The following is a 27,632-nucleotide window of genomic DNA, read 5'->3' as shown; positions in this document are numbered from 1 at the left end:
GATGAATAAGGAATAATTTACCTCACACCTTGGACTGTTTACCTAACCTATTGGGGTAAAGCGAGGGATTATGATCTCCTCAAAGAATTTTCTAGTTAGGCTGCAGCTACTGGAATTCTACTATACCAGATGAGACACCTGTATGGCCTGTTGCAATGGCCATGGTCGTACTCAATTTATAGATCACATTTTAGGTCTGTGCTCAGAGCAGTTCACATAAGAAACAAAAACCATCTAAATACTGTGGTACAGTAACAATACATAGTATAAAAAAGTATACCTGAAAACATTACACTAAAAACCCCAACCATTAACAGTTTATTTGGTATACATCAAAAGATCAACAATCAAGTTCACCAATATAGCAAGTAAAAATATATTATAATTTCACACCCGAACCCAGTAAAATTAATACATAGTAATCCCCGCCCAAGAAAATCCCCTCAGAGCTTTTACAAAGGCTCCCGGGGCTAGAGAGCAGTACAAGGTATGCAGAAACAACAACTTCCTGATACGCAGGCAATTGTGAGGGAAACAGTAGGAAGCTTTTACGTATTTGTGGACAGCTGATGGTACAAGTCACATAGCTAAAGGGTGTGGGGTAAAACAAAGGTGTGGGAGGGGACAGAGTTAATGGTGGAGGTGGGTATTTCAGTGAAGCTAAGTGGCTGCACTTAGGCTTCAGATTTCAGAGGGTAGTGATATGTGGCAAGTAACAAAGTTGAAAATATGGAGAAGTGTTTAAGGAGGAGAACAGTTGACTACCAGGCTGGAAAAGGAAGAGGCTGCCAAAATACTGTTTTGTTGCTTTCTCTTAAAGCTCAATGAAACATGAGTACTTTGTATACGCAAATTGCTACTGAATGTTTAATAATAGGCCTTTCACTGTGTTGGCCTGTAGGGTTGCCAAGTCTTTCTCTCCTCACAGGGCCAGCGGGCCAGGGAGATGAGCCAGTTAGTTCAAGGATGTTGCCTGTTTGAGCAGGAAGTGGATGTTGGTGGTACATTGCGATTTATTTTTTATTTTTTAAGTTTACTGCAAACAGATCTCAAGTGGAGGACTGATGGACTCATTTGCATGTGTTTCCAAAGCATATGTTTTATGTCTTTGTTAGCATTTGCTTCTTAGGTTCTTGCTTTCACAGGACAATAAATAAATAAAAATACTTAGATTGAAAGTGTATGCTGGAAAAAGGGAAAAGTTTAAACTCACTTGAGGGTTTAAGTATCCTTGTGGGTGTGGGCAGGAAAGACTGAGGGTGGGCCTTGTAGAAAATAGCTTTCTCTCTTGTTCCAGCTCCTTTACATGAAATTGGTCTTCTAGTGAGCAAGTTAGGCCCTATAATTTAACAACATCCTTATCATTGGCTATGCAGGCTGAACTGAGTTGGAGTCTACAGGTTTCCCACCTGTGTAATAATTTCATGGCACCTGAATACCTGACAATCCAGTTAATGATGGTTTTAAACAAATGAAAATTCACAGGAGAGAAGGGGCCTAGAATGCCATATCTGTTAAGGATAAAATTCCACTGGAACAATTGACTCCATGTTTGAAAAAAATTAAATATAGCATGTCATGCCAATCAGGCTCATGGATTTGCTAAAATTATTCAAAAGTTGTACATTAAGGCTACAAGTCTGTGGGTGGTTAACTGGGATTAACCTTGAATAGCATACTGGAACTTCTCAATAAACATGTTTAAGATTAAATTTTATCATTTTTTTATTATGTGCCCATTTTATGTTTTAGTATTTACAAGCAACAAGGTAATATGTTTATCTACAGGATGGGATATTAATTAAAAATTACACATAGATTAAAAATCAATTACCATGAGCTTCATGAAGTACTGATTCTACAAGTGGAGATATGACAGACAATGTTTAAACTGAAGCAGAAAATGTGAAGAAAACAAATTGTGCATCAAGGAAATTTAGATTCTGAATAATACAAATCAGTTTAAAATGTGTACATAAATCATTTTGTATGCATGTTGTCAAGTAGCATCTTTATTCATGATTAGTTTTTATGATGCAGATTTTATAATAATACAGGGACGTGAAAAATGCATTGTTATGTAATAGACAACAGGACTGCAGTGTATAGTATTAGATAGGGAAAGCTAATATTTGAAACTATCACAGCCTGGATTTTGCTTTTTAAAAGCGTACATGAAAATCTCAGTGTTAACACCAAGAGAGGGGTTTTTTTTAATGTACTGCCTATACATTAAAATAAATATAAAATGTCAAATTATGCAAAATTCCATGTGTGCCGGTATTTAGAAAAGTATTACTCTTCTCAATAGTATAGGCAGACATGCACTACCAATTTGCTCTGCCCTGGAAACCAGACATGCTTCTCTGCAGAACGGACCAGTACTAGTTCGGTGTGATAGTGACATTTAAATTTGGTTCAGTTCCGGCTCAGTGCTGGGAGAAGTATTATTATTATTATTATTATTTTGGCTTGCAACAGTGCCCTGACTTTCATATAGTTAATTAACTTCGGTTGAGTAGCCATCTGTGGTTGTTCTGGAAAAGACTGATAGAGCCAACATTGAAGTTGTGAAAAGGGAAATACAGTAATAGCTCTAGTAGTAGTATTGCCTGCAGCAAGCTGCTGACATTATTCAAGTACCAATTGGCCTTGTCTGGCACACCAGTCTTTACAAACTTGCTAAATGCCTTATGGCATGAATAAATTAATCTTGTCTTCCTAGGTGAGCTCTCTCCCTCTCAGACAGATAGTTATTTCTTAAATTGTTGAAATGCCTAGCAGGTGCTTTTGTCAAACATGAATTTACTTTTTCTTTTGCAGTGACTTAGACAGAAACAACATTACAAGGATTACAAAGGTGGACTTTGCTGGGCTTAAGAATCTTCGTGTTCTGTGAGTATGGAGGGGGGGGGGAAGTCTCCCTAAAGCAGTTCCTTTTGTTTTAGTATTCAGCAGCTATCTACCACAAGCAATAAATTTCCCTCTGTGTTGTCAGTCTTCAAGCTGATACACAGCTGTGCTGCATACACTGTATTGCATTTATATGCTAAAAGTACACTTTTCAAAGGTACAATGTCAGGCACATTGTACTTTCCACACTTGATTTTGATAAGTCTATTGTATCGTTTCGCTTGCTTATAAATTGAGTTTACTAAATAGGTAAGCAGGAAGTTCTGCAGAGTTCTGTAGGATATTGACTTAGACTTAGGCAGTGCAGTCCTAAATAGTAAAAACCGGCTCAGTTCAGCGAGTTCACACCCAGAAAAAGTGTGAATAGCATTACTGCCTAAGTGATATTTCATAAGTGACACCAACAGAAAAACAACAACAGACAATGGTCTGATTTATTGAAGTTATGCTGTGGTAGAAATAGCTGTGTGCAAATGTGTTAGCAAACCATTAAATGCTCACTAATAAAATGTGTGATTTTAACAAGTCCCCCCCCCCCCCAAATATGGTTAGTCAAATAAGTCATGTTGAACTCATCTGAATTCTGGTATTTAGAATTGCAGCCTGAGGCCAAGTTTGTACATGGCTGTTAGCCACTCAAAGACCGCAGTAATAACTTGCATGCATGAAAGAGACATTACAGATCTAACACAGACAGATATAAATCAGCTGATAGCTCTTAACAGAAAACCATACCAATTGAAAAACTCTATATAAGTTGATAACTATACTTCAAGCCTGATTAACACTTGATGCACATGTCATTCAGTAGCTAAGTAGTGCTGATGATTACTACACCCTGTACCGCATAATCCTATATATGTTTACTCATAAGCAAGTTTTACTGTGTTCATTGTCGTCTATTTCTGGGTAATCCATAGGATTGCAACCTTTTTAACCTATTACCGTCTTCTACCAAACATATAAGTTGACCCAAGGAATTCTGTCACCGCCCTTCCCCTATACCGCATCTAATTTCTATGCCCTTATTAGGCATTGTCATATGATAGATAAGAAAAGAAAGTAATGAATAAGCTCATTTTTAAGCAGGAATTGTTTTCATTTGGGGAGGGATGAGTTGGTATCTTCTCTGTTTCCCTAGTTAATATGACTGGTTTTTAGATTGCTTAATAGTTCTGTTTTAATGTGAATGTTTTGCAACATTGTATTTTAGTGGTTTGCTATTCGCTGCCTTGAGATCCCTTTGGGATGAAGGCTAGCTGAATATAATAAACATTTGTTTTGGAGAGAGTGGGAAGCTAACCTTTGTGATTTATTTATTTTTTACATAGGCAATTTGAGTAATTTGAAGATTGCTTATATTTTTAACATCAACAAATATCTTTTTTCCCCTAAAATAGGCATTTGGAAGAGAATCTAATTAGTGTAATAGAACGTGGAGCATTTCAGGATCTAAAGCAACTTGAACGGCTGTAAGTATTCTCTCTTGCTAAACCATCTAAATTGTACAGTTGAGAGATGGTAAAGCTATCTTGATGTGATGGAGGGTGGGGTAGGGGTGACATATCACATAGTGATACCTTGGTTTACGAACTTAATCCATTCCTGAAGTTCGTTCTTAAACCGAAACCGTTCTTAAACTGAGGTGTGCTTTCCCTAATGTGGCCTCCCACCGCTGGTGCTCTTCCACCGTTCGGATTCCATTCTTAGACCGAGGTAAAGTTCTCAAACCGGGACACTATTTCCGGTTTTGCGGAGTTCGTAAACCGAATCGTTCTTAAACAGGGCTGTTCTTAAACCGAGGTACCACTATACATGTTAACATAGCAGCTGTCTCACTCTGGGGGGTGGGGAAATGGTTTGAGCCTGAGGATGGAATATATTCAAGCTGTTTAAAACTGTATAAACAAGTTATGATTGCTATTTTGTGATCTATGAAAAGCACTGAATAATAATCATAATAGCACCACCAGTGTGCATGACATTTTACAGAGTACAAAAGAATAGTTTCTTACAAGAATCTTAGAATCTAAAATTCAACACAGGGGAATCAACAGAGTTAGATAATACAGACATTTCAGTTGCACATGCTTTGACTGAGTTGCCTGCCGAGTTCCTGAAGGGCATAGGCATCCTAGAATTGTAGAGCTGGAAAGATCCCAAAGTGTCATCTAGTCCAACCTACTGCAATGCATGAACCACAGCTAAATAATCCCTGACAGATGACCATCCAACCCCTGCTTAAAAACCTCCAATGAAGGAAAGACCACCACCTTCTTAGGTAGTTTATTCCACTGTCAAACAGCTCTTACTTTCATAAAGTCATTCCTAATGCTTAGTTGGAATTGCTTTTTGTGTAGTTTGAATCCATTGGCTCAGACCCTGCCCTCTGGAGCAGCAGAAAAGAAGCTTGTGCCATCTTCTGTGTGACAGCCCTTCAGTTATTTGAAGATGGCTATCATATCACCTCTTCTTCAGGCTAAACATAACCAACTCCACCAGCTGTTCCTTAAGAAGTAGGGAGGTTAATACAAAGGTGGGCTTTAAGGAGAGAGGTGAAGTTGTTTTGCCAGACAGTTCTAAGTATAGATGGCAGAAAGGGAGAATGGATGGAGATCTTTGGGTAATTGAAGAATCTGGAGAAGGAACTCTAATGCACAGTGATATATCAGGCTATAAGACCATCAGGAGAGATGGTCAGGGAAGCTGTGTAGGACTTTGAAAATAAAGGCAAAGCAGGTTGTGCTAGATCCAGGAATCGACAGGAAGCCAGTGCATAGGGATTTAAGGAGATCAGATGGCCAGGGAATGAATGATTTTGGCAGCAGAGTGCTGGATATATGTGAGGGTATAAAGTTGGGACGCGGGTGGCGCTGTGGGTTAAAGCCTCAGCGCCTAGGACTTGCCGATCGAAAGGTCGGCGGTTCGAATCCCCGCGGCGGGGTGCGCTCCCGTCGCTCGGTCCCAGCGCCTGCCAACCTAGCAGTTCGAAAGCACCCTCGGGTGCAAGTAGATAAATAGGGACTGCATACCAGCGGGAAGGTAAACGGTGTTCCGTGTGCTGCGCTGGCTCGCCAGATGCAGCTTGTCACGCTGGCCACGTGACCTGGAAGTGTCTCCGGACAGCGCTGGCCCCTGGCCTCTTAAGTGAGATGGGCGCACAACCCTAGAGTCTGGCAAGACTGGCCCGTACGGGCAGGGGTACCTTTACCTTTACCTTATAAAGTTGAGAAAACAGAACACCAGAGAGAAGATTGCATAAGCTGAAATAATAGATGAGCAGGGCATGAATGAGAGTTTTTGCCAAGGTGACAGAGAGAAAGGGCTGAATTTCTGCAAAGTTGTAAACGGAGAAGCAACATGGTTTGGCTGCAGCAGAGTAGAGAGAACATTCAGTGGATAAGGAAAGTGTATAGGAAGAAGAGGTTTGAGGAGAAAAGTTGAGAAGTATGGCATTTTCCTCCCCCCCCCCCCAATTCATGCACAATGTATTAAACCTTGCATCTTAATATAGTGAGAAAGCTGTGGGGTATAGTTGTAGTGGTTCTTTTCATCAGAGAAGACAGATAGGTGCCATGTGCTGATATGGTCAGAGTTCAGACTGGCTTATGGTGTTCAATTGCCATTACTGAAAATCTACAGTTGGCAGCTGAATACCAAAAGGCAGTGTAGGCTCAGCTTAGCATGTGGTGAATAACACCATCTGGCCCAACCTCCAGTAGCATAGCCTGACAAAGCCCACAGTTTCCAAAGGCTCAAATGGTTGTGTAAATGAGCTCTAATAAAAAGTGGCCAATCCCTGCAAGTGTTCACATGTCATGGAAAGTGTGACATAATTTGCCGTAGGCTGAATGGGATTGCCTTTTCACTAATGCCGTTTGCAGAGTTCAGTATTGAACATTAGGCCGCATTTTAAAACAGGATTTTATTCATACAATTTCTTTTTTACTCTTGTTGAAAATATTTAATTACACTTGTAGTTTGATCTGTTATATTAGATGAAAAAATATTATTAGCCCTTTTTAATAAAGTAGCTGTTATGACAGCTAGACTCTCTCTGGCCAAATAGTCATTAATATTGCAATAAAATATCACTGGAAATAATACTTGCTTCATTTGTGGTTATTCAAAAGGCATGAAACTCCAATGCCAAATGAATGTTGTTTTAATAGTATTTCACTTGCCGACACATCAAAGTAGAGCTAAAACTACAAACTAAAAATATAGACATTTTTCTTTGAAATTTATTGCTTGTTATGGTTCCTGCATGTAAATTTTGAATATATGAAAAGGTCTATAGATTGTATTCAGGCCAAAAACACACTTGTTGACAGCTTTCAAGTTATGTTGCTTTGAAGATTTACGCTTCCTAAAAACTGTAACTTAGATTAAGCATTTGGATGCATATAAGTTCTCAAACCATAATGCAATGATTTACTTTAGTAGACAGCAAAATACTTAGGGTGGTTGAAATTACTAAGTGCAAATAAAATGTGGCCTTGGAAAAGGTTGCACCATAGGAAAACTGCTGTTCAGTCAGAGGTGGCGGTGGCTGCTCTGAAATCAGTTATGTCCAGTACTGTGTAGGCAAGTATAGTAGAGCTTCACAATTGCAGAGATGTGAATAGCTCAAAAATTGTTATTCTTATTAAAGGAGAAGGGCGAGTTTAAAAGAAAAGTCTATTATAGGCTGTAAAAAAATCAGTATATTATTGGCTCCATGTAGTGTACATAGTGCAGGTTGTTGATTTGGGTGCTTAGTTCATTTTTTGGAATGTGGTTTGTACACATGGAAACTAACTTCCACCCCCAGTCTTCCAGAAGCTGTATTCCAGTGTAAGCCAATTCTGTATATTGGGGAAGATCTAGTTACAGAATCCCATTTTCATGTTTCAGATAAGTTATTTTGACTGTTTTGAGCTGCTTTTAAGGTGGGCTTTTTAAAAAGGCTTTACTCTGAGTGGAAAGGTAGCCATTGGCAAATTCGAGATGACTGCACTGGAAATGGACAGTTCATTTTTTATGCGATATTTACAGGGAGAGGAGGGTGGGAGATAAATTTAGGCTGCATCAAAGTATATTTTCCTCATTCAAAAGGAATGTTCTGAAATTCTTTGTGAATAGTTTCCTGATTAGTGGATAAAAAGTTGGTGAATTGGAGTAAATAAATGTTTGTTCAGATGTTTCATATTACTTAGGTCATGTTGGATTTATGCTTTAGGATAACAATTCTTTTAAGATTCAAATTTTATCCTGTGGCTGATACTGATTAAAACTAAGTGCAGTGGACAAAGATTGCTTGTGTAACATCCAGTTAACTAAAGACTTGTTCTGATTTAGCCTCTTTCTCTATGAGCTTTTGGAAATATACTTATGGAAGTATACATACAAACTGTTAAGGCTTTGATTGCATTTGGATCCATGAACAGTATATGAGAAGCCTGCTACCTTTTCCTGTCAGATCACTATGGGGAGGAGAGGGCACCAATTCCCAACATAGGAATAGTTGATATACAATAGTTTGGATACAGTTGGACACCAGTTTGAATCAAGATGCTGGACTGAATCGTTCAAAACTAAGCTGATTTTAACTACTGATTTGAAAATTGCACTTTTTTGGGGTTTCTTGGAATTCCACCAGGTATAAAGCTGCTAGCATCTAATTAATTAATTAATTAATTAATTAATTAATTAATAGCTGGCATATTCTGGTAGGGCTGAAACCCTGAAGATCTGCTACTGCTCACTTTAGACAATATTGAGCAAGACAGACCAATGGTCTAATTCTGTCTAAGGCAGCTTTCTATTATCCATTACTGTACATTGGAACAAATCTAAAATGATATAATTAGATTATCTTCTTAATGTTCCCTTAGAGCAAGAGTAGGAAACATTTTCTATGGGAAAAGTCTGTCAGAGACTGCATCTCATGATGGTCACAGCCAGAGCACAAAGTGGACAGAATTTACAACACTGTATAGTTTCTCTCTCTCCCTTTCTCCACTTGCAAAATTAGGCTGATGGTCCTACAACAGCTTTAGAGCCATGCAGCGTCTAGAAACTTAACTAAGGAGAATTGCCAGACAGATTAAAAAAAAACCCAAACATGTGTCCACTGGTAAATAGTCTAATGGAAAAGAGTAATGCACTAATATAATAGTAATGAAGTATTAGTGTTGATAGCCACTTATACACCGGAACTGAGAATAGACAGAGTATTACGTTTTCAACAAGCATCTTAAGTTTTGTCCACAACAATCTGCATTATACATGCATTTCTGATTATTCAGTAGCCTAGTTGGCATGTGACACCAAGCCGCAGCTTGTATTTCCATGGTTTGGTTAATAAACCATGATTAAACCTCAAGTTATCATTGACTAGTGATGCTGACTCACAGATGCAGGTTCCCCCTCAAGCTTATTGGCAAGGAGAGATGTCCAAAAGATGGCTTTGTTGTAGTTTCTGCTTTACTTGCAGCTCTAGATTTTGGATGAGGCTGGCTTGCAATACAATAATTAATGAGTGTTGAGTTAATGTAAACCAAGCTTTACAAACTATGAATTACCAGCATGGTTTGCGGCTAATAAACCATGGTTAAGCCACTGGACCACGTTTGGATGATCAAGGGAACCATAAGTAAGCATTACCTGTGAAGTAGACCAGGGGTTCATGGCATCGGGAACTGGGTTGGAATGATTCCAAATATATTAAGGATGTAGATAGGCACTTTAACACACACATTTACTTAAGAAATTCAGTACCATTCTGGACAGTGTAGTTATGACTTAATCAAATTAGCATGTTTTACACTATGTGTGGTTAGTGGTTAGATATAAAAGATGTGTTCCTATTCACAGGAAGAAATGTCACACAATGCATGAAGAAGTAAAGGAGAAAACCAAGGTTTTTATTTAATTATTTTGTGGGTGGGGGCATTTGTTTCATTTTTAAAAGGCTTGAAGCAGTTCGTAATTAAACCTCCCCGGCTAGTGACAGCTGCTGCCTTTTAGAAGTGGTTTATTAATATGAACAAGAAAATGTCTTGAATTGAACAACTATACAACTTGGGATAGAAATGCAATGGAACTTCCAGCAGCTATTATATCTTTTTGCACTTTGTTTGTTGGTCTCTGTGATATATGAATTGGAATGAAATCCTTAATCAGTGTTGCCTGTTCAGCATTATTGGTCTGCTAATATGAATGACAGAACAGTAATACTGAGCTCCATTCATGATACAGCATGTCTGTCTTCAGTAAGCAATAACTACACTCTGCAACATTGAAGCTTTTTTGATCTCCCTTTACTGATGAGAGTGGACTTTGCTCCTTCCTAAACACTTAAAAATTTGGCGCCTCTTCTACAGAGGAAGCCATTAGCAGCTCTGTCAACAGGCCTTCACAGGAGGAAGCCAAATTCAGGAAAAGGGCAGCTAGAAAGACCACAAGGAACATATTTTGATAAATTATTTTGGTTTGCATGGGTGCATCTGCACAGGCCTGAAAAACACAGAAGCTTATTTTAACTAATAGAATAATAAGCCATCCCGATTTCATCAAAAACATTTGCATAGTAGGTCAGTGACCCATAAGAACTCAAGGAAAAACAAAAAAGGTCATGTTTAAATAGACCAGAGGATTTAAAACCACAATTCCTATGCTTCCAGACCAAGGATTACAGTTGTGAATGAAGAAAGCACAGCATAGAACTAAAGCTTCTGGAACTATTAATTTAGTTGATTCTGTATATTCTTTGCTTAAACAATTTTGTAGTTCTGTGACATGTATGTTAATGTTTGTACTTCTAAATGCATTAGTGGAATGTTAGGTCCTCTTTATTTGCACCCTCTTCTGTCTTGAGTATCACATAAAGGCACAGGATGGTATCCAGCTGGTATCCAGAGGCATACTTCCTCCAACAGCAGAGGTAAAACATAGCCATGATGGCTAGTAGCCACAGATGACCTCATCTGCATTAGGATACAGTGGTGCCTCACTAGACGAAATTAATTCGTTCCGCAAGTTTTTTCTTCTTGCGAGTTTTTCGTCTTGCAAAGCACGGTTTCCCATAGGAATGCATTGAAAATCAATCAATGCGTTCCTATGGAAACCGACTTCAGACCAGGTCCGGGGACAGTCTGTCCCCCGACCTCTTCTGAAGGCTGGGGGGGGAACAAGGGCTTTTCTTCCCACCCCCAGCATTTTAAAATCACCCCGGGACAGCGGAGGACTTCTTCGCTGTCCCGGGGCGATTTAAAAGCCCCCGGGAAGGCAGGCAGGGGGGAGCAAAGACTTTTGCCCCCCCGTCGGCCTTCAAAAGCCGCCCGGGATAGCGGAGAAACGAAGGCTGGCGGCGGGAGGAGGTCTCTCCGCCCCGCCGCCAGCCTTCGGAGGAGGTCCGAGGACAGTGGGGAAGACGCACTGCGCTTCCCCGCTGTCCCAGATATTTCCCTATGGGCTTTCGTCTTGCGAAGGAAGCCCATAGGGAAATTCGTTTTGCGAAGCGCCTCCAAAACGGAAAACCCTTTCGTCTAGCGGGTTTTCCGTCTTGCGAGGCGTTCGTCTTGCGGGGCACCACTGTACTTACAAAGGGCTATTTGAAAGCCTTGTGGTTTGCTTCGAAATCTCAGTAACAGAGGGCTTCAAACGAAAGCATCACCTGGTGTTACTATGATGCCAGGTGATTGACAGGTGGATGCCCCTTCCCACTTGCCAACTCTGGCCTGCTAGAAGTGTGGGACATAAAGATCTGACCTCAGACCAGAAAATGTCCCCCACCCCTGATTTAAGGCCATCCAAGTTGGTGGTCATCATTCCCTCTTGCGGGAGCTGATTTCATCTTTAAACTCTTCATTGTGTGAAGAAATACCGTACTTTATCATTTTATCTTTCCCGAGTCTTCCAGCATTCAGCTTATTTGGATGTTTCTGAGTTCTAGTGCTTTGAAAGAAGAAGAAGAAGAAAATTCTCTATCCACTTTCATTGCACCGTACATATGTTTATACTCCCCTATCACTCATGTTTTCTCAATACTAGAAAGCTCCAAACATTGGAACCTTTCCTCAAAGGGAAGTTGCTCCATTCCCTTGATCATCTTGGTTGCCGTTTTCAGAGCCTTTCCTACAACATTCTTTTTGAAGTGAGGTGACCAAAATTGTACATAGTATTCCAGGTGTGGTCACACCATAGATTTGTAGAGCCACAGTTCTATTTTCAATTCCTTCCTAATGATCCCTAGGATGGAATTCACTTTTTTCACAGTTGCAATGAATCAGGTATCCACTACAATCCCAAAGCTGTTCCTTATCAGCCACCACCCATTTAGAATCCATAAGCATATATGTGGAATATATATTTTTATGTCCCAGCATGCACCACTTGACACCTGTTTACATTGAATTGCATCTGCCATTTTATTATCCATTCACCAAGTTCGGAGAGGTAATTTTTGGAGATCTTTACAATCCCATTTTGCTTTAACCACCCTGTACAATTTCATGTTGTCAGCAAACTTGGCTCCCTCTCTGCTGACCCCTAACTCTAGAATTTGTCTGCAGCACTCTTAAAGAGAGCTTAATGAGAGTTTAGCTGTGTCACCTTTTCTTAGGTATATTTTCAACCCTGTTGTTAACATAGCAAGGACACACCTTCAGGTGTGATCGTAGCTGCATTGCCTGTCATGGTTGAATGACATTTTTTCTTGTTGGGACAGAAAAAATGTCAAGAAAGGTGGATGCCTTTAAAATAGCCTACAGTTTCTCAATAAATCTTCAGAGAAAATTTTGTTTCCTGGCTAGATGCAAGAGTAAAGGACATTTGTTAGTTTATTTATATTTAAGATTTCTTCTCCACCCTTCACTATAAAGAGTATCATTAGACTTTGATCCTAACTGACAAATGATGGGCAAGTCCATCAATAATGAGCCTATTCAGCTCTCATTGACCAATAGTATTGTCACTCCTCTCTTCTCAGTTTTATTTATGTTCATCTTTGCTTTGTTTACTCTCATTCACTCTCCAGATATTAACTAAAATCTGCAGCAGCTGCTCCTGTTTCACATGAAAATTTGAGTTGGCTGTTATTATGGCATGAGAATGCTGGAATAGTTTATCCAATTACAGTCTTGGCAGCAGTGTGCCACATTATCTGCATCTGTGGGGTTGAATTGAATAGTGTCCCCTACAGTTAGTGGGTTCCAAGCTAGTTCAGATGTACAGTATTGTGCAACCAGGTTTACACTATGTAAACAAATTTTTAAGAGCCATTGGGCTCAACCTCTCTGCTCTGATATGCCACGATGCTTATCCCCTTCTGGTTTCTGGCAAACCACAGAAGGAGAGAAAGGCACAAGAACTTACTGGTTCTTAAAAGTATATTCATTGTTGAGAATGAAGCCCCTTGATAAATACCTGGAGCCTGACCTTTAGCCTTTGACTGGACATCAGAGCAGCACCCTCTGCTTTCTGTACTTCAGATTCCTGCGTCTCCATCTTCAAGTTCTTCTGACTTCTGGGAAACACATCATAGGAACACAGGAAGCTGCCTTATGCAGAGTCAAAGCATTGGTCTATCTAGCAGACTGACAGTACTTCTACAGGGTTCCAGACAAGGGACCTTTTCAGCCTTTCTTGGAAATGTCAGTGATCGAACCTGGAACCTCCTGTATGCAAAACAGATGCACTACCACTGAGCTATAGGCCTTCCTGGAGACCATATATCCCATTCATTGTGTTTTCTAGTAAAGTTGAAAACATTTATTTCATTAGTCATACATGACTCTGTCTGTCTCTCTGTCTCTGGGTTATATATATATATATATTTGTGTAAAGAAAATGGAAAGTTTTATAAAATTTAACAACCCAGCTAATAAAACACTTGGAAGATATAAAAGAATCACAGGGTATAATTAACAGGTTGGCCATTTTTATTACTGTTTTAAGTGATCACCTGTCCTACAGTTGAAAGTAAAAACAGATTTGTGAGGTACACCTAAAAATCTATGTTGCTTGAGGGAGAGATCTAAATGAGGGTGAGGATGTTAGGATTCTTGCTCCGGGTTTGCAGTCATGGGATTGTTGTCTATCACATGACAGTGTATGTTTTCATTCCACATAGTGGGAAGTGATGGAGACAGGATGTTTTTATTACTGTGTTCTGTGATGTGGGACTATTGTCTCCCCCTCCCCCCTTTGCTGTCTGATGAGAAAGAGGAAGGAGCTAAGTCAGAATGCTCTTAGTGTATTATATGTAAATAAAGTAGATTAGCCAAAATGCTGAGCTATTGAGTTTGTTACGCAAACCACTAATACTCTGCAGGTTCCGTAAGTGTGCTGATGCCTTTTGGTATCAGTTGCTGTGATGTTTGGGCTGGAGAAAGCTTTTGAAGCTCCTGAATGACTGACCAGGAGGGAGAGAACATGCCAGTCGGGCATGTGTCTCTGCCAGGGTCCTACACACGAGTAGGACGATCCTAACAGAGGACATATACAGTACTAAGAAATTGCATAATTCGCTTTCTAAGTGGATTCTGTTTTAGAAGCAAATAAGAGTTGTCAATTATAACTGCTAAAATACCTTTACAAATAGAGTTTAATTGGCCAAATGATCAAAGCAATCAAGTTCTGAACAAAACATTAGGTACGTTTTTGTTAATGGATTTCCAACATAAGGGGTTAGCAGTAATATGTCAGTTATTTGAATATATTTGTGTTATTCGTATTGTGGTTTTTCGGTTTATATAATGTCTGATATACTTGGCATTTAAAACTTGATTCTTCATGTAGTTGAAAGGAAGATAAGTCTCAGACTCTAGCTCTTCCATAGAACTATTTGGTTCAAACCAGCTATGAAGTAGCTAGTGCTGAACAGATTAAAACTTGCCACTGTGTGTTAACAAGCCGTCAGATTTGCAAGCATATAAAATAAAACTGTATTTTAAAAAATCTAGTATGGGGACAGATTTGGGTAGTCACAAGGACCATGATGAAAATAGTAGGGGAATGCTAAAGATAATTCCAAAGCAAATCGGCAAGGAATATCAGAGTAGAGCTCCTGTGCTTCTGTACTCTGATAGAACTCCACTGAGGTCAAAGAAGAAGTGAAGTTAAATGCATTAATACAATTAATGTGCATGCTTTTTTGTTGTTTAAATAGAGGCTGCTGGAAGTAACTCTAATTATGTGAGCTTCACTTGAAATGTAAATAGCTTTGGAGAGGCAACTTATTATCGGTCCCCACTCTCCATGGTCCTGAGATAGCACAGGCTTCCCAGCAGCTACTATTTACAGAACAAAAAGAATGTATGTTAATTGCATTCACATAATTAATGTCACGTCCAGCTTGACCTTAATGCCATGTCTGGTTTGGGATTGCATAAAGGAAACAGAAAATGCTGCTAAAATGTTCTAGCTCTCCAGTTTAATTTAATTTATGTAGTAGAGTGATCTTGGGGCAGACCACCACAACATAACAGTAAAATACAATCAACACCTGTTACTGACAGATCAATTTGTCATGTACACCCAGTATATTCAGAAACCCTATTTAAAAGCCTGGAGGAAGAGAACTTGTCTTCTGGTAGTGCCAGGAAATAGACAGAGGAGGAGCCATCATGAGGAGGGAGGGTGTTCCACAACTGGGGTGCCATTACTGGAATATTTCTCTGGCACATCATAGATCTCCTAACCTCAGTTAGTGTTGGCACTGTAAGAAGGAAGTGCTAGCCCAGGCATAGGCAAATTTGGCCCTCCAGATGTTTTGGGACTACAACTCCCATCATCCCTAGCTAACAGGACCAGTGGTCAGGGATGATGGGAATTGTAATCTCAAAACATCTGGAGGGCCAAGTTTGCCTATGGCCATCCTAGCCCACCACCAAAGTCCAAACAAGGCTTTATGGGTATCTTGATTGTTAGTATCATGATTGATACCTACCTCTGCTTTTGGTAGATTTTGGTTGAGTGCATGAGAAACTGTGGATATGGGCCTCTGGCTGTCAGGCTCAGTTCAGTGTTGAGGCCTGCATCCAGAACCCTCACAGCTTACACCACTGGTCCTCCTGACCTGGCTGGTCAGACCCTCTCTGTTTCTGAGTCGTGGCAAGTGCTTTTATTTTGGTTCATGATAGTTATCAAGAATATATCATATTTAAATATATGTAAACCATATGAAGATAGTAGTGACACAATGTTTTGATAATGCTTATTGGATATGACACAAGTTATCACTTGACCTGGACTTTCAGAATTAAAGGTTTCTTCAGAAGCAGATTAAATGTCAGAAACAGATTCTAGGGAGGAATAAAATTTAAGTATATATTTTAAGTATTGTTTTCACATTTCACTCAGGCCATGTATAAGACAATATAATCCTTTCTTGTGTATATAGAGAGAAAGATGTCCCAAGGAAAAGGAAGGCAGTATCTTATTACGACCTGTAGTCTACTTTGGGAAGAGGAAGAAAGGGTCAGGTGGATCAGGAATTCACTCATGGTCCCTTAACCATGCAGGACTCTGTCTTGTAGTGGCCAACCAATGTGATCGGCTCCTTTCTACTTCATCTGAGCCTTGTTTCCATATTCAAACACTTCCTCTCCTGTGGTCTCTTATAGAATGGGAGCTGGGTTCACAACTGTTTTTATTCAGGTAGGTAGCCGTGTTGGTCTGATGCAGTTGAAAAAAAATATATTGTCCAGTAGACCAACTAAGGTGCTACTGGACAATTTTTTTATTTATTTCATCTGTTTTTTATGTTTTCCTTCAGTGCCTATGTTCAATAAACCATGTGTTAAATTCAGAGTAGCACTAAACAGATTGCATTCATTGCTTTTCTTTTCAGAACTTAGTGAAATAAAAATTTTCCTTGTTCAGAAAACTTTATTGAAAATGTTGTCTATAAACATATTTTGCATAAAGAATTCAAATATAAACAGATGTAGTCCAGTATATTTTTATTTTGCTCACATTAATAGTACAGTGGTACCTCTGGATATGAACGGGATCCTTTCCGGAGCCCTGTTCGCATCCTGAAGCAAATGCAACCCACATCCATGGGTCGTGATTGGCCACTTCCGCGCATGCGTGTGACATCATTTTGACCGTCTGCGCGAGCGGCGAAACCCGGAAGGAACACGTTCTGTTACTTCCAAGTTGCCGCGGAGCGTAACCTGAAAGCACTCAACCTGAAGCAACTTCAGCCCGAGGTATGACTGTAATCTAGTACTTTTTCTAAGCAATAGCTAGCAATTTATACAAAATAATATACAAAATAACTAGCTAATGTACCAAATGGTTGGAGTTGGATGGTTCATTTTACACACTAATTATGTTATTAGCTAAATTCACACATTAACTGTAACATATATAGAAAAAAATGCAGCTGTCTCAAATAAACTTGATTAGCTCATATAACTTGAGCAAAACTAAACAATGACAAAGTTACACCCAAATGTTCCCAATAATAAGTCTCAGCTTTACGTCTAAAGAAAGCATTGCTGGCCCAGCTGCTAAATTCCACATCTCTTTTGAAAAGCTGGTGGATTAGAAGCTAAGGAACACAAAATATTATAACATTTTTTTGTTGCTGTTAACGATACTAACACAAACATGGGCTGTCCTTCCTCAATCACACTCCCAGTTTGTTTACTGATACTGTATATTAATGTATTTTGTTTTCTTCTGTTAGATCCTATTAAGGTTGTGATGTACTTATCTTAGATGAAGTGTCTAGGATAGTGTATAGAATTTATATCTGTGGAATCTTGTTATCAGTGATGAGGTGATGGTGGTTCCTAGAGCCTCAACTTCCTTAAGGTCTTAAGTGTAAAGAGAGAATAACTGTGGCTTTACTCCTGCTGCATCTGTGGGTTTCAGCAGTTATCTAAGGGCTTAGTATGAGTGATTTTCATAAATCTCAAATCAGTCATAAAGTGTAACTGGTGTGTCTAAAGAAGCTCTTGGAGTTTGTACTATATGGCTCACTTCTTCCGCATAGGGTTTTTAAATGAACCATAACATAGGAAATTAAAGGCTGAAAAAGAAATAGTTCGGTAATATAACAAAGGAGCAAGAATATAAATGGTATGCCTATTTCAGAACCTAGATGCTTAGTGGAAAGATAAGTGTCTTTTTATACACTATGTGCTATTCTGCCTGCAACTGAATAAATCCGGACTTGAGCATCGTAGCATGCTCTGATGTAACTCCTTGGAAATGGAACAAAAAGGAAAGAAGTGTTGGGAGTAATGGAACAGCACAATGTAATTGTAGAAGGTGAAAACTATATTGCAGATGTTATAGATACGAACAATGCTGGAATTGGATCCTTCAAGATCTCCAATATATCTTAGCACGGCATAAATGAGGGCATCTTTAAAGTTTCAAAAAAGCAGGGTTTCCATACTTAGAAACCAGTTGTAATTAGCAGTGTGTGATCCTGGGTTTGCTTCAAAAGCCATGTGGGTTTTCAAATTTTCCTGTTGAATACTCAAAAAAACCTGGAGTTTTCAGTTCAACAGGATCCCTCTCTTTGCCATGTGCCCCCTGTCATATTTTCTTGGGATAGGAGTGTGGCAACAGGCAGAGAAAGGCTTCTTAGACACAAGAGTTAAAATGTGAAAAGAAAGCTTGGGTTCAAGGTTTACTGCAATTGTCCCCCCTCCCCCCAAAGATCAGACTCTAAAAAAAAACAAACTCGGAAAGATTCTGTGTGTAGAGTATCATTTGTAACCTTAATTGTTCATAACATTTGCTGTCCTGGAAGAGTCTCCAAATAATCTTTGTTAACTTTGGTCATTCTTTATTTAGGCGACTGAACAGAAATAAACTTCAAGTTCTTCCAGAGCTGCTTTTTCAGAACACGCTGAAACTGACCAGACTGTAAGTATAGTTTTTATTTTTGGCATAGTATAAGTGCTTTGTTTGGTTCTTTAGTCAGCAATTTTGGCTGTGAGGTTTTGGTATGATGCCTTCTTGAAGTGGATTTTGAGATGTATCTTGGTTTATTGTACAAACTCTTTGCTGAAAAACATATTTGAGTAACAAATTTGAGAAACATTTCCTTCTCCTTTTACTGGTGCTGTAGATTTATTTAGAAATTGAAGGTTGCTGATGTTACAACTCCTTTTCAACATATTTTATACAGGAGGAGTCTGAGAAGTTGGTAACCACAAAGAGAGTGGTTTTGGTATATTCACGCTGTGATTACAGCTGTGCTGTAATCACTTACGTTTCTTGATGGAAATATCTCTTATGTCTCTGTGATGATTGTCACTTGTCACGTGTCTTGAAATATTTGCAAGATATGGGTTAACTTGATTTTAAGCGAGAATGGTCAAGCCATTGAATTTGCAGCCTTGCCTAACTTAAATTTACAGTACAGTGATTTATAAGAGAAATGGGAAAAGCAGCCCTATTGAGGGGCTGGGAAGGAGTGGCGGATTCTTTACCACATGGAAAGCCCTGCTGGCTGCTGCAGGCCAGAGGGAATGGGATGGGGAAGGGACGGAACGGAACGGGACAGGACAGGATGGGATGCACACATTGTTTTCTTCTACAGGAGCTAGGCCAGCTCCAGACGGGGGGAAGGGCACAAAGTCCCCCAGGAAATCCACGGAGTTTCCCAAAGCAACCAGGATCCTACCTCTCAGCCTGCCCAGAAACACTCTTTTTCAGGGTATTTTCACAGGCTACGACTGGTGGTAGCTTACTGTCCGCTTGAGTGGAGCAGAAGTCTCTCCTGTGGCAGAACAGTCCCACCCCCCACAGCACCCTGGTCAGCAGTGATATACTCTTCTGACAGGGGCTAGTGGAGAGGTGATTGTGCACCATCCTCCCCAGTCATTAGCACTAGGTGTGGGGTGGTTAGGATAGATGTGTTGGAACATTATCTGCCCTCAACATTCTGAAAGACTTTACTCTGATAGCTCACATACAAAAAGGTTTTTTCTAGGTTTATGAAAAGGTACGTTTGCAAAAGAATCCCATTCACTATAAAAGCTTAAATTAAAAATGCTGTTGATAATCTGGCAGCCACAGCATATGCATGGCTCTTAGAATATTAATAGACCTAGCAATCAGCCAGCATTCAGCATTCACCTTTTTCCTGTCCTCTGTGCCAGTCAATAAGTTGATCTTTTGTTTCTAGCCAAAGTTAACAATAGCAAAGATGATAAAGGTTGTTTGAAAAATGCCAGGTATTTCCTACAAGAAGATAACTTCATTTTCACAAAAAAATGTGAAGTTAAGCTTTGAACATATTTTTACTGTACAAGAACGAAGCACTAAAAGGTAACAACTCTCTTGTCTACTGAGACAAAGTTTCCCTGGATTTTAGTGTCAACTCCTTCAAACATGGGCTTTTCATTACTTATACTTCCAGTAGCTATTTAATTAAGAACTTCAACTTTTCACATGAAGCTGAATGCAAATATGTTGTGCCTTGGTGTTTTGTCCAGCAACTTACATAACTATGAGGAAGGTATGCACCCTCTGAAGGTATAAATGAAACAAATAAACCACTTGGACAGCTCTGTAAAAGCCAAAGTTATAAGGAGGCAATCAAATTATAGTATCTTTCAATACAGAATATGTCTGCAACATCTATAATTATTTCTATGGTCCTTTGTAACATCTGTTTGATATTACTGGTAGGAATATACAGGAGAATCAACCTTAAAATGGAATGCAAAGCATCTTGTTAAAGGAGTTTGATGCATGCCTTATTCTATCCTTTCTTGCCAGGAGGAGGAGTCTGGAGTTCATACATTGCATGTTTGCTTTTTCTTCCAAGGTCATTTTATTAAAGTTTTATGATACTTTACTTATACTTTCCTGCCCCCAATATAAAAGGCAAAGCATTTTTAAAAGGTCAGGAAGAAGAGGGAGAGGGGAGGGAGATAGAAATGTCTGAATTGAGGTACTTGTAACTGAATCACTTCTGTTTCAATCTATACCACTTCTAGAAAATGATTCTTGAAATAGACATTCAGATCACTGAATCCACATATAAGTAATAAAGAAGTTAGTGGGCTAGACAGTGTTCATTGTTTAGTTATGTGATCAAAACAAAGTTAACATTTATGATTTCCATCTAACAATGGATATCAAGTTTCATTGATATTTGAAAAACCAAAACTTGTACCTTGAACAGTTGAGCCCTGCCAACCATACAACTTGCAGGAAGACTAGTAAGCTTTTCTCCTTGCACATACTTCCTCCTTGGGTAATGCCCAAATTGTTTTTCTGGTTTTTCGGTGGTGATGGTGAGCCATCAACAAGCATCAGTTTGAACTTAACAGTTCCTTCTGAATGACTGCATCAAGTTTTAATTACTATACCAGGCTAACAGAACATCTGTATATGATGTATTGTTGTTTGTACCAGCACAAGCACAGCAGCAGTGGCAGACTTTGGGCTTTAAAATTCCAGTGGCGCCCTGTACAATGCCAAAGTTCAGTACACACAACTCCTCTCACCTTCCGTTGGTCATCATTTTTGTGACACTCCCTGCAGTGCCCTCTCAGCTTTGTGCCCAATGCGGGTGAACTGGTTGTGCTCCCCTAAATCTGCCTCTGGCAGCAACAAGAAGCTCAGAGGACTTTTGTGAAAGGAGGTAGGATCCTCTGAGGCCTTTACTTGGTTTCCTTACGTTTAGCAGCGTAATACTAGAACTATTGTGTCAACGTCCTTCTTCATCTTGGTTTTGGCCGGGTTAGGGGAATTTGATGGAACCTAAATAGTAAAGGATGGCATGAAATTTCTAATCATGATTTAACATGTCATGGTGTTGATGATCCTCTTTTGGTTTGACTAAGGTAGATATCATTTACCTGGGAGTAACCCGCCTAAAGTAGGTTGGTTTTCCTTTTGGACTAACAAGTCTTCTTTTTTAAGTCACCTGTGCTAGTGACCATTAAGTACATTATTCTGTTATGCCCTCTTACAACCAGCCCAGGAAGTGGTGTTGACTGTCAGCTTCTTCCTCCTCCACTACCTCTTCTTTAGTCTCAGTGTTGTCCTTGTAGAACTCAGCAGGCAGGAGGATAGAACAAAACTAAAATTAGTTGGATCTTTCTGTCCTTTGCTCTGGCTCCACCTACTATTTTCCCCACTGACTTCCTCCTTACTAGTCCCAGTGAACACCAGCCCCCACTCTTCTGTTGTAAGGAATTCTTTGAATTAATTGAGAAGTGCCAGAGGTACTTTCTTTTATGTGTATGCACAGTTATACAAACAAAAAGCAAGAGTATTATGTCTATCATTGGTGTGGTGCTGCTTTTTGCTCCCATGTGGTTCATCTAACTGCTTTTTAATTGTGTCTAGTTTGACATATTCCTGTTGTTATTGTTGGGTTTTGATAACAGTTCACTAAGATAGCTCACTGATTATTGTGCAATACATTTCCCATAGGTTTAAGAATAATTTGGTAGAATGTAGGTGAAGATGGATTAGATTGTAGTTGTGAGATGGGGAAACAAAAGTGAAGTCAAACTTCAACTGGCGAAGTTGACAGTTTAGGGCAATATTTCCTACACCTTCAATTCTGTTTCAACCTTATGTCTTAAAGTAGGTAGCAATTACTTTAAAACAAACAAAAAACCCCAATAAAACTAGCAAGATAAAATTGGAAAATTATGTTAAAACTGATTAAAAATTACCCCATAAACCTTCCTTTTAGAAAGCTAGCTCCAAACAAGCCCAAGACCTTCAAACCCAACAAGAGCTAGAAGAGGAATAAATAGACTATGCAGAAAAACAGGAGGTCCTTCCTTTAAATTAGCGGTGAGCTGAAACAATTAATTTAGTTTTGATCTTCTTATTTTTTTAAAGAGCATTTCTAATTTCAAACATGCATTTCCAGTCAAGTGCCCCCTTGAAATGATGTCTATTAAACATTGTCCTGGTTATTAGAAAGAACTGCACAAAAGCCTGTCAAGACTATGATTTGTAAAGGCCCCAGAGAACTGTAGGAAAGATCTAGCTTCTAGCACCTTGGGAACAAGAAGCTTCTCTCTCCCATAACTTGTCTCTGGAAAGCTCCTTGGCTCAAATGATGTACAGCTTGCACAGAGGCACTTTTACATACCCTGCTATATCTCTCCCCTTTGTATATACTTTTAACATTACAATAAAGCAAAAAAGAAATTTCTTCTGAAGCCTAGTTGTGTACTTGTTGTGAACGTGGTGGGACAGGGCTGTTCCTAATATCTGTGCTCTAACTCCTTAGGGCTAATATATAAAAACAGCACCTTGAAGTGTGCCTTGACGTTACTTGGGATCTGATGCAGACGAGAGTCTTTTTCGCACTGTGCAGTTATTTAGAGAGAGAAAGCTAACCTTGTGAGGCAAGTGCCTTGTGAGAATGTGCCCTTAAATTAAAGGTCCGCTCTCATGTGAGAGCAGGCGCAAGTGGCTCACCTTGTAAACGAGCTCAAATGATTAAGCACTGCCAGGGCAAAATGAACATGACCATATTAAGCAGAGGTTGCTATGGTTTTGGCTCATTCAGGAATTGCGGCTTTACTGTGTACAGATCCCAGCAGGTCTGCTCAGAAGATGGTAAATAATTACAAGGAACACCAGTTCTCCTGGGGGCACTTCAGGTTTGAAAGGATGTTCACTAGGTCAGAGGTGAGAACTACAGACTGCTGAGAGGCTCTTGTACCATTTATCAAGCTGGAGCTATTTTTATTGCTTGCATTGCGTGCTGACTCTAAATGGCATAATTTGAACAAAATCATGTCTGGAAAAGTGACTCTGGTTGCAAATCCTTATGGCACCTTTCGGTTCAGTCTACTCCAAGTGAGGCAGAGGGCTCTGTTTATTTTCTTGAAGTATGAAAGGAACGTTAACAAATTATCTGAAATGAGTAGGGAACAAATGAGGGGATGTCAGAAAGTGAATAATCGAGGTTCCATCCTGGATTTCCAGTCTCCCCTGTGTGAAGTTAGCTACTCAAAACTAATATGTGCAGATGTTTCCCTTTTTTTCTAATGTGGCAAAATGGAAAGAGAAGCAACAGTGAATGTCAAGGGATAATCATGAGTTTCAAATAGACTGGTTGATTTTGTTTTGTTTTGTGTGTGTTTTTTTATAAAAAAAACCCAACAACACACCACTGATAACTAGCAAGGATTTTGTTGTATAGGAAATGTCTTCACAATGTTCAGAAAGAGAACTCTTAATTCTCTTAACAGAAGAAAAAATATTTTTTCTCTTTTTGTCTTCTTCTTCTGCCCAATTAGTGGTTAGAATTTTCTTCTGAAAATCATAGACTTAATGTAGATACCAGATTGTGCAATAACTGAAAGCAAGTGTAAACTGTTCATAGACTGTTGCACTGGTACAAGGATACTTGGGTTTAAATCTCCACACAGACGAATTCATAGATTTGTGTAGCATCAAACATAGGTTTTCCAGTGAACATACACATGTCCATGCACAGCAGCCAATCCTGTAACAGGTGTTTTGAGAGATCTATTTGTATTAATACCATTAATTTTTCCATGTGCATTTAAACCAAAAATTAAGTGTGCACTTGTGCATTTGTAATGTGCTCTTCTGTCCTTGGTAGCTAGTCAAAATATGTGTTTGCTATTGACCTAGCCCTTGCTTCTAGGGGCAAGGTAATTCTTTTTTAAAAAATACTGTGGTACCTTGGGTTACATACGCTTCAAGTTACATACGCTTCAGGTTACACACTCCGCTAACCCAGAAATAGTGCTTCAGGTTAAGAACTTTGCTTCAGGATAAGAACAGAAATCGGGCTCCGGCGGCACGGCAGCAGCGGGAGGCCCCATTAACTAAAGTGCTGCTTCAGGTTAAGAACAGTTTCAGGTTAAGTACGGACCTCCGGAACGAATTAAGTACTTAACCTGAGGTACCACTGTAAAATAAAATATAAGAAACATGTAATATTCTGAAATATTACATGTAATATTCTGAAATCCCAGGTGCAGGTGAGGCGAAGGATTTCCATTTTCCATTTTTTTACATTCCTCTGACATTTAGTTCAGTTTTAGGACTGTCCTTAAAAGTAGCAGGAACTTAATTTTGAGGCCATGCTGATCTTTGAAGGTGTTTGAGCGCCTTCAAGTAAGTTCCTGTACTGCTCTCTAGTTCTGAGCATGCTTCTTTCCCTGGAGGCTGGCATGTGCTGTTTTTTTTTGTGTGTTTTTTTCCTTTTTGACCTAGTGCTGACTTTAGAGAAGCTCAGAAAATAGTTTCATTGCTTCCTGAATCTCTCAGAGGCTCACTGTGAAGTCTGGGACAGTTCTTGTCTATTTCTGGGCTCTTCAAGAAGGGCAGAAGCTCTTGCCAGAATGGTGTGTTTTTTTAAAGGCTTCACCAGTGGTAAGCTGCCCAGAGCATTTATGCACTCAAGGCTAACTACTTATTACCCTAAGAAATATCACGTATTTGTTCTTAGAAAAAAATTGATATTCCCAAATAGTTGCCTTGAATTTGTTTGAGGGAGGGAAGAAGACACAAATGTAGTAAATAATTTGCTAATTGGTAACCTGAACACTAGTTTTCTGGGGTGTGTGTGGATTTTATCTTTCTTTAATAGATTGGCATTTAAATATTACCAGGCATCATTTTGGAAAGTCCTACACACCACCAATACCTATAACCTGAACAAATATTGGTCAGTTTTATACAGTTGTACCTTGGTTCTTGAACATAATCCGTTCTGGAAGTCCGTTTGACTCCTGAAACATTTGAAAACCAAGGAACGTCTTCTGGTTGGCTGCAGGAGCTTCCTGCACTCAAGCGGAAGCAGCGCTGGACATTTGGCTTCTGAAGAACATTCGAAAACCGGAACACTCACTTCTGGGTTTTCAGCGTTTGGGAACCGAAACGTATGAGTACCAAGGCATTCGAGAACCAAGGTACGACTGTATTTTGAAAGTTTCTACAAATATTGGTCAATGGAACATGTACTCAAAACAGTATATAGCTCCAGGAAAAAAACAAAACACCATTCTAAGCATTCTGTGAATGGAATGGGGGTGGGGAGTGTACTTCACAAGGGACTTTTCAGAAAAGTGGGGAAACCCGTGTGCCATCTAGGCATCTGTTGCTTCATGTGAATTTTACACTGTAGTTTGTAATACCAGTAATTTGTGTGAGGAAAGGACGTAATCACTTGTGCAAGGGAACTACTCTAGTTAACACCAGTAATATGTGTGTGTGTGTGTGTGTCTGGCATCAGGTTGTTTCCAGGAGGCTCATACTGTGGAATATTTTATTTGAAGTGAATGCAGGGGAAGAAATTTAAAATCATTGACACATGAAAAACTCAGACAAATTTCTGCCTGTTTGTTATGATATACATTTGGATGAAAATAGTTGCAAAATACAAATTTGGTACTAAAAATGTAGAAGATGGCCATGCTAGATTGCTTTACAGTATATAGCAAGGAATCTGAAGCTGGCAAAGAAAGTTTCTAGTATATCCAATTTAGTATGTCTGTACTATTTGCAGAGCTTTGCGTGTAAGATGTGAATGAACTTCATAGCCAGATTCAACACAGGCCACAAGAGAGACATCCATCACTGTGACTAGAACCAGCTGAAAGCACAATCTCAGGCTGTTGCCTGATAATGGATTTCTTCAAACCAAGGACCTGAAAGCAGTTTAGTTTAGAAACATCCAGAAAATAATTTCTGAAGATAGGAAAAAGGCCTATTTGCAGTTGATGGTGAATTTCCATCTTATACTAGCATGTAAAAAAATCTGTGGAGAAAATATATTTGGTAAGCATTTCCTAAAATGTGTTCATTCTAAAATGCTTTTGTTTCTGTCAATAAGTGGAGCATATATATTGTTACTAACTTCAGAGTAATCAATAGTGGAAGGTGAGATGTTTTTAATTGGTGCTTTCACATATTTTCTCCTTGAACTTTAAATCTGTGCAAAAAAACAGCCCTGTTCAAATTTTGGAACATTTAATTAAGCCCAAAGAAGTTGAATGTTTCACAGTGGTTAGTACTAGCCATGGTCTGTTGCCTAAACCATGGTTAAGATGACAGATGTACAATGAAACCATGTTTTACATTCTTACTGCACACCTAATTCCACATCCTGATTTGCAGACTAATCCCCTAACCTTCATTTAGGTGATGTAATACTTAGCAATCTGTCAGGGGACTGCCATCAGAACAGGGAAGGGAGGCAGAGGGGCTGTTGGGATACAGGGAACCTCCGAAAATCTTGCAAAGCAGTTCCTCTTCCTGCGGTGGGGAAAGCCACACCTCCAGTGGGGAAGAGGGGAAGGGACCAGAGGATGCTGCTGGGAGCCCCAGTGCCGCACCTCGTCAGTCTGAGGGTGGGGAAAGCCACACCTCCAGGGTAAAGGAGGGGAAAGGGCTAGAGGATGCTGCTAGGAGCCTCAGCACCGCTCCTTGCCAGGCTGGCCAGAAGGGAAACACGCCTCTTCCGTCACCCACCTTGCACAGAGGGGTAAAACGCAAAGAAGGAAGGAAACGGCTGGGGGTCACTAAGTTCTTATGTTGGGGGAGGACCCGGAAGGGACCACTCCTGGATTCTGCTAGCTATTGAGGCAGGCATGAACTTGTGGTTCTGCACTGTAAATAGTTTTGCACCAAATAAAACCTGTAAAAGACAGGTCGGAGTCCTGCCTAGTTACGCACAAGCAACCACCACTGCCATCTGACACAATGGTTAAAGAAAATAAACCATAGATAACATGTCTGCA

The 27,632-nt window shown here is 39.6% G+C and overlaps 1 protein-coding gene across 2 annotated transcripts in view; it reads left to right on the top strand.

The window, feature by feature from the left end:
* Window positions 1-27,632, top strand: part of SLIT3 (slit guidance ligand 3) — a 403,257-nt gene that overhangs the window by 27,304 nt on the left and 348,321 nt on the right. For both annotated transcript variants that reach the window (XM_028717493.2, XM_028717492.2), the window contains exons 2-4: window positions 2,824-2,895; window positions 4,314-4,385; window positions 18,718-18,789. In XM_028717493.2, coding sequence (XP_028573326.2) covers window positions 2,824-2,895; window positions 4,314-4,385; window positions 18,718-18,789 — 216 coding nt within the window. The remainder of the gene's footprint in view (window positions 1-2,823; window positions 2,896-4,313; window positions 4,386-18,717; window positions 18,790-27,632) is intronic.

The sequence above is a fragment of the Podarcis muralis genome, chromosome 2 (genome assembly GCF_964188315.1).
Source record: "Podarcis muralis chromosome 2, rPodMur119.hap1.1, whole genome shotgun sequence".
NCBI lineage: Eukaryota > Metazoa > Chordata > Lepidosauria > Squamata > Lacertidae > Podarcis > Podarcis muralis.
Note: the sequence above shows the minus strand (reverse complement) of the source record. Positions and strands in the feature narration are given on the sequence as shown.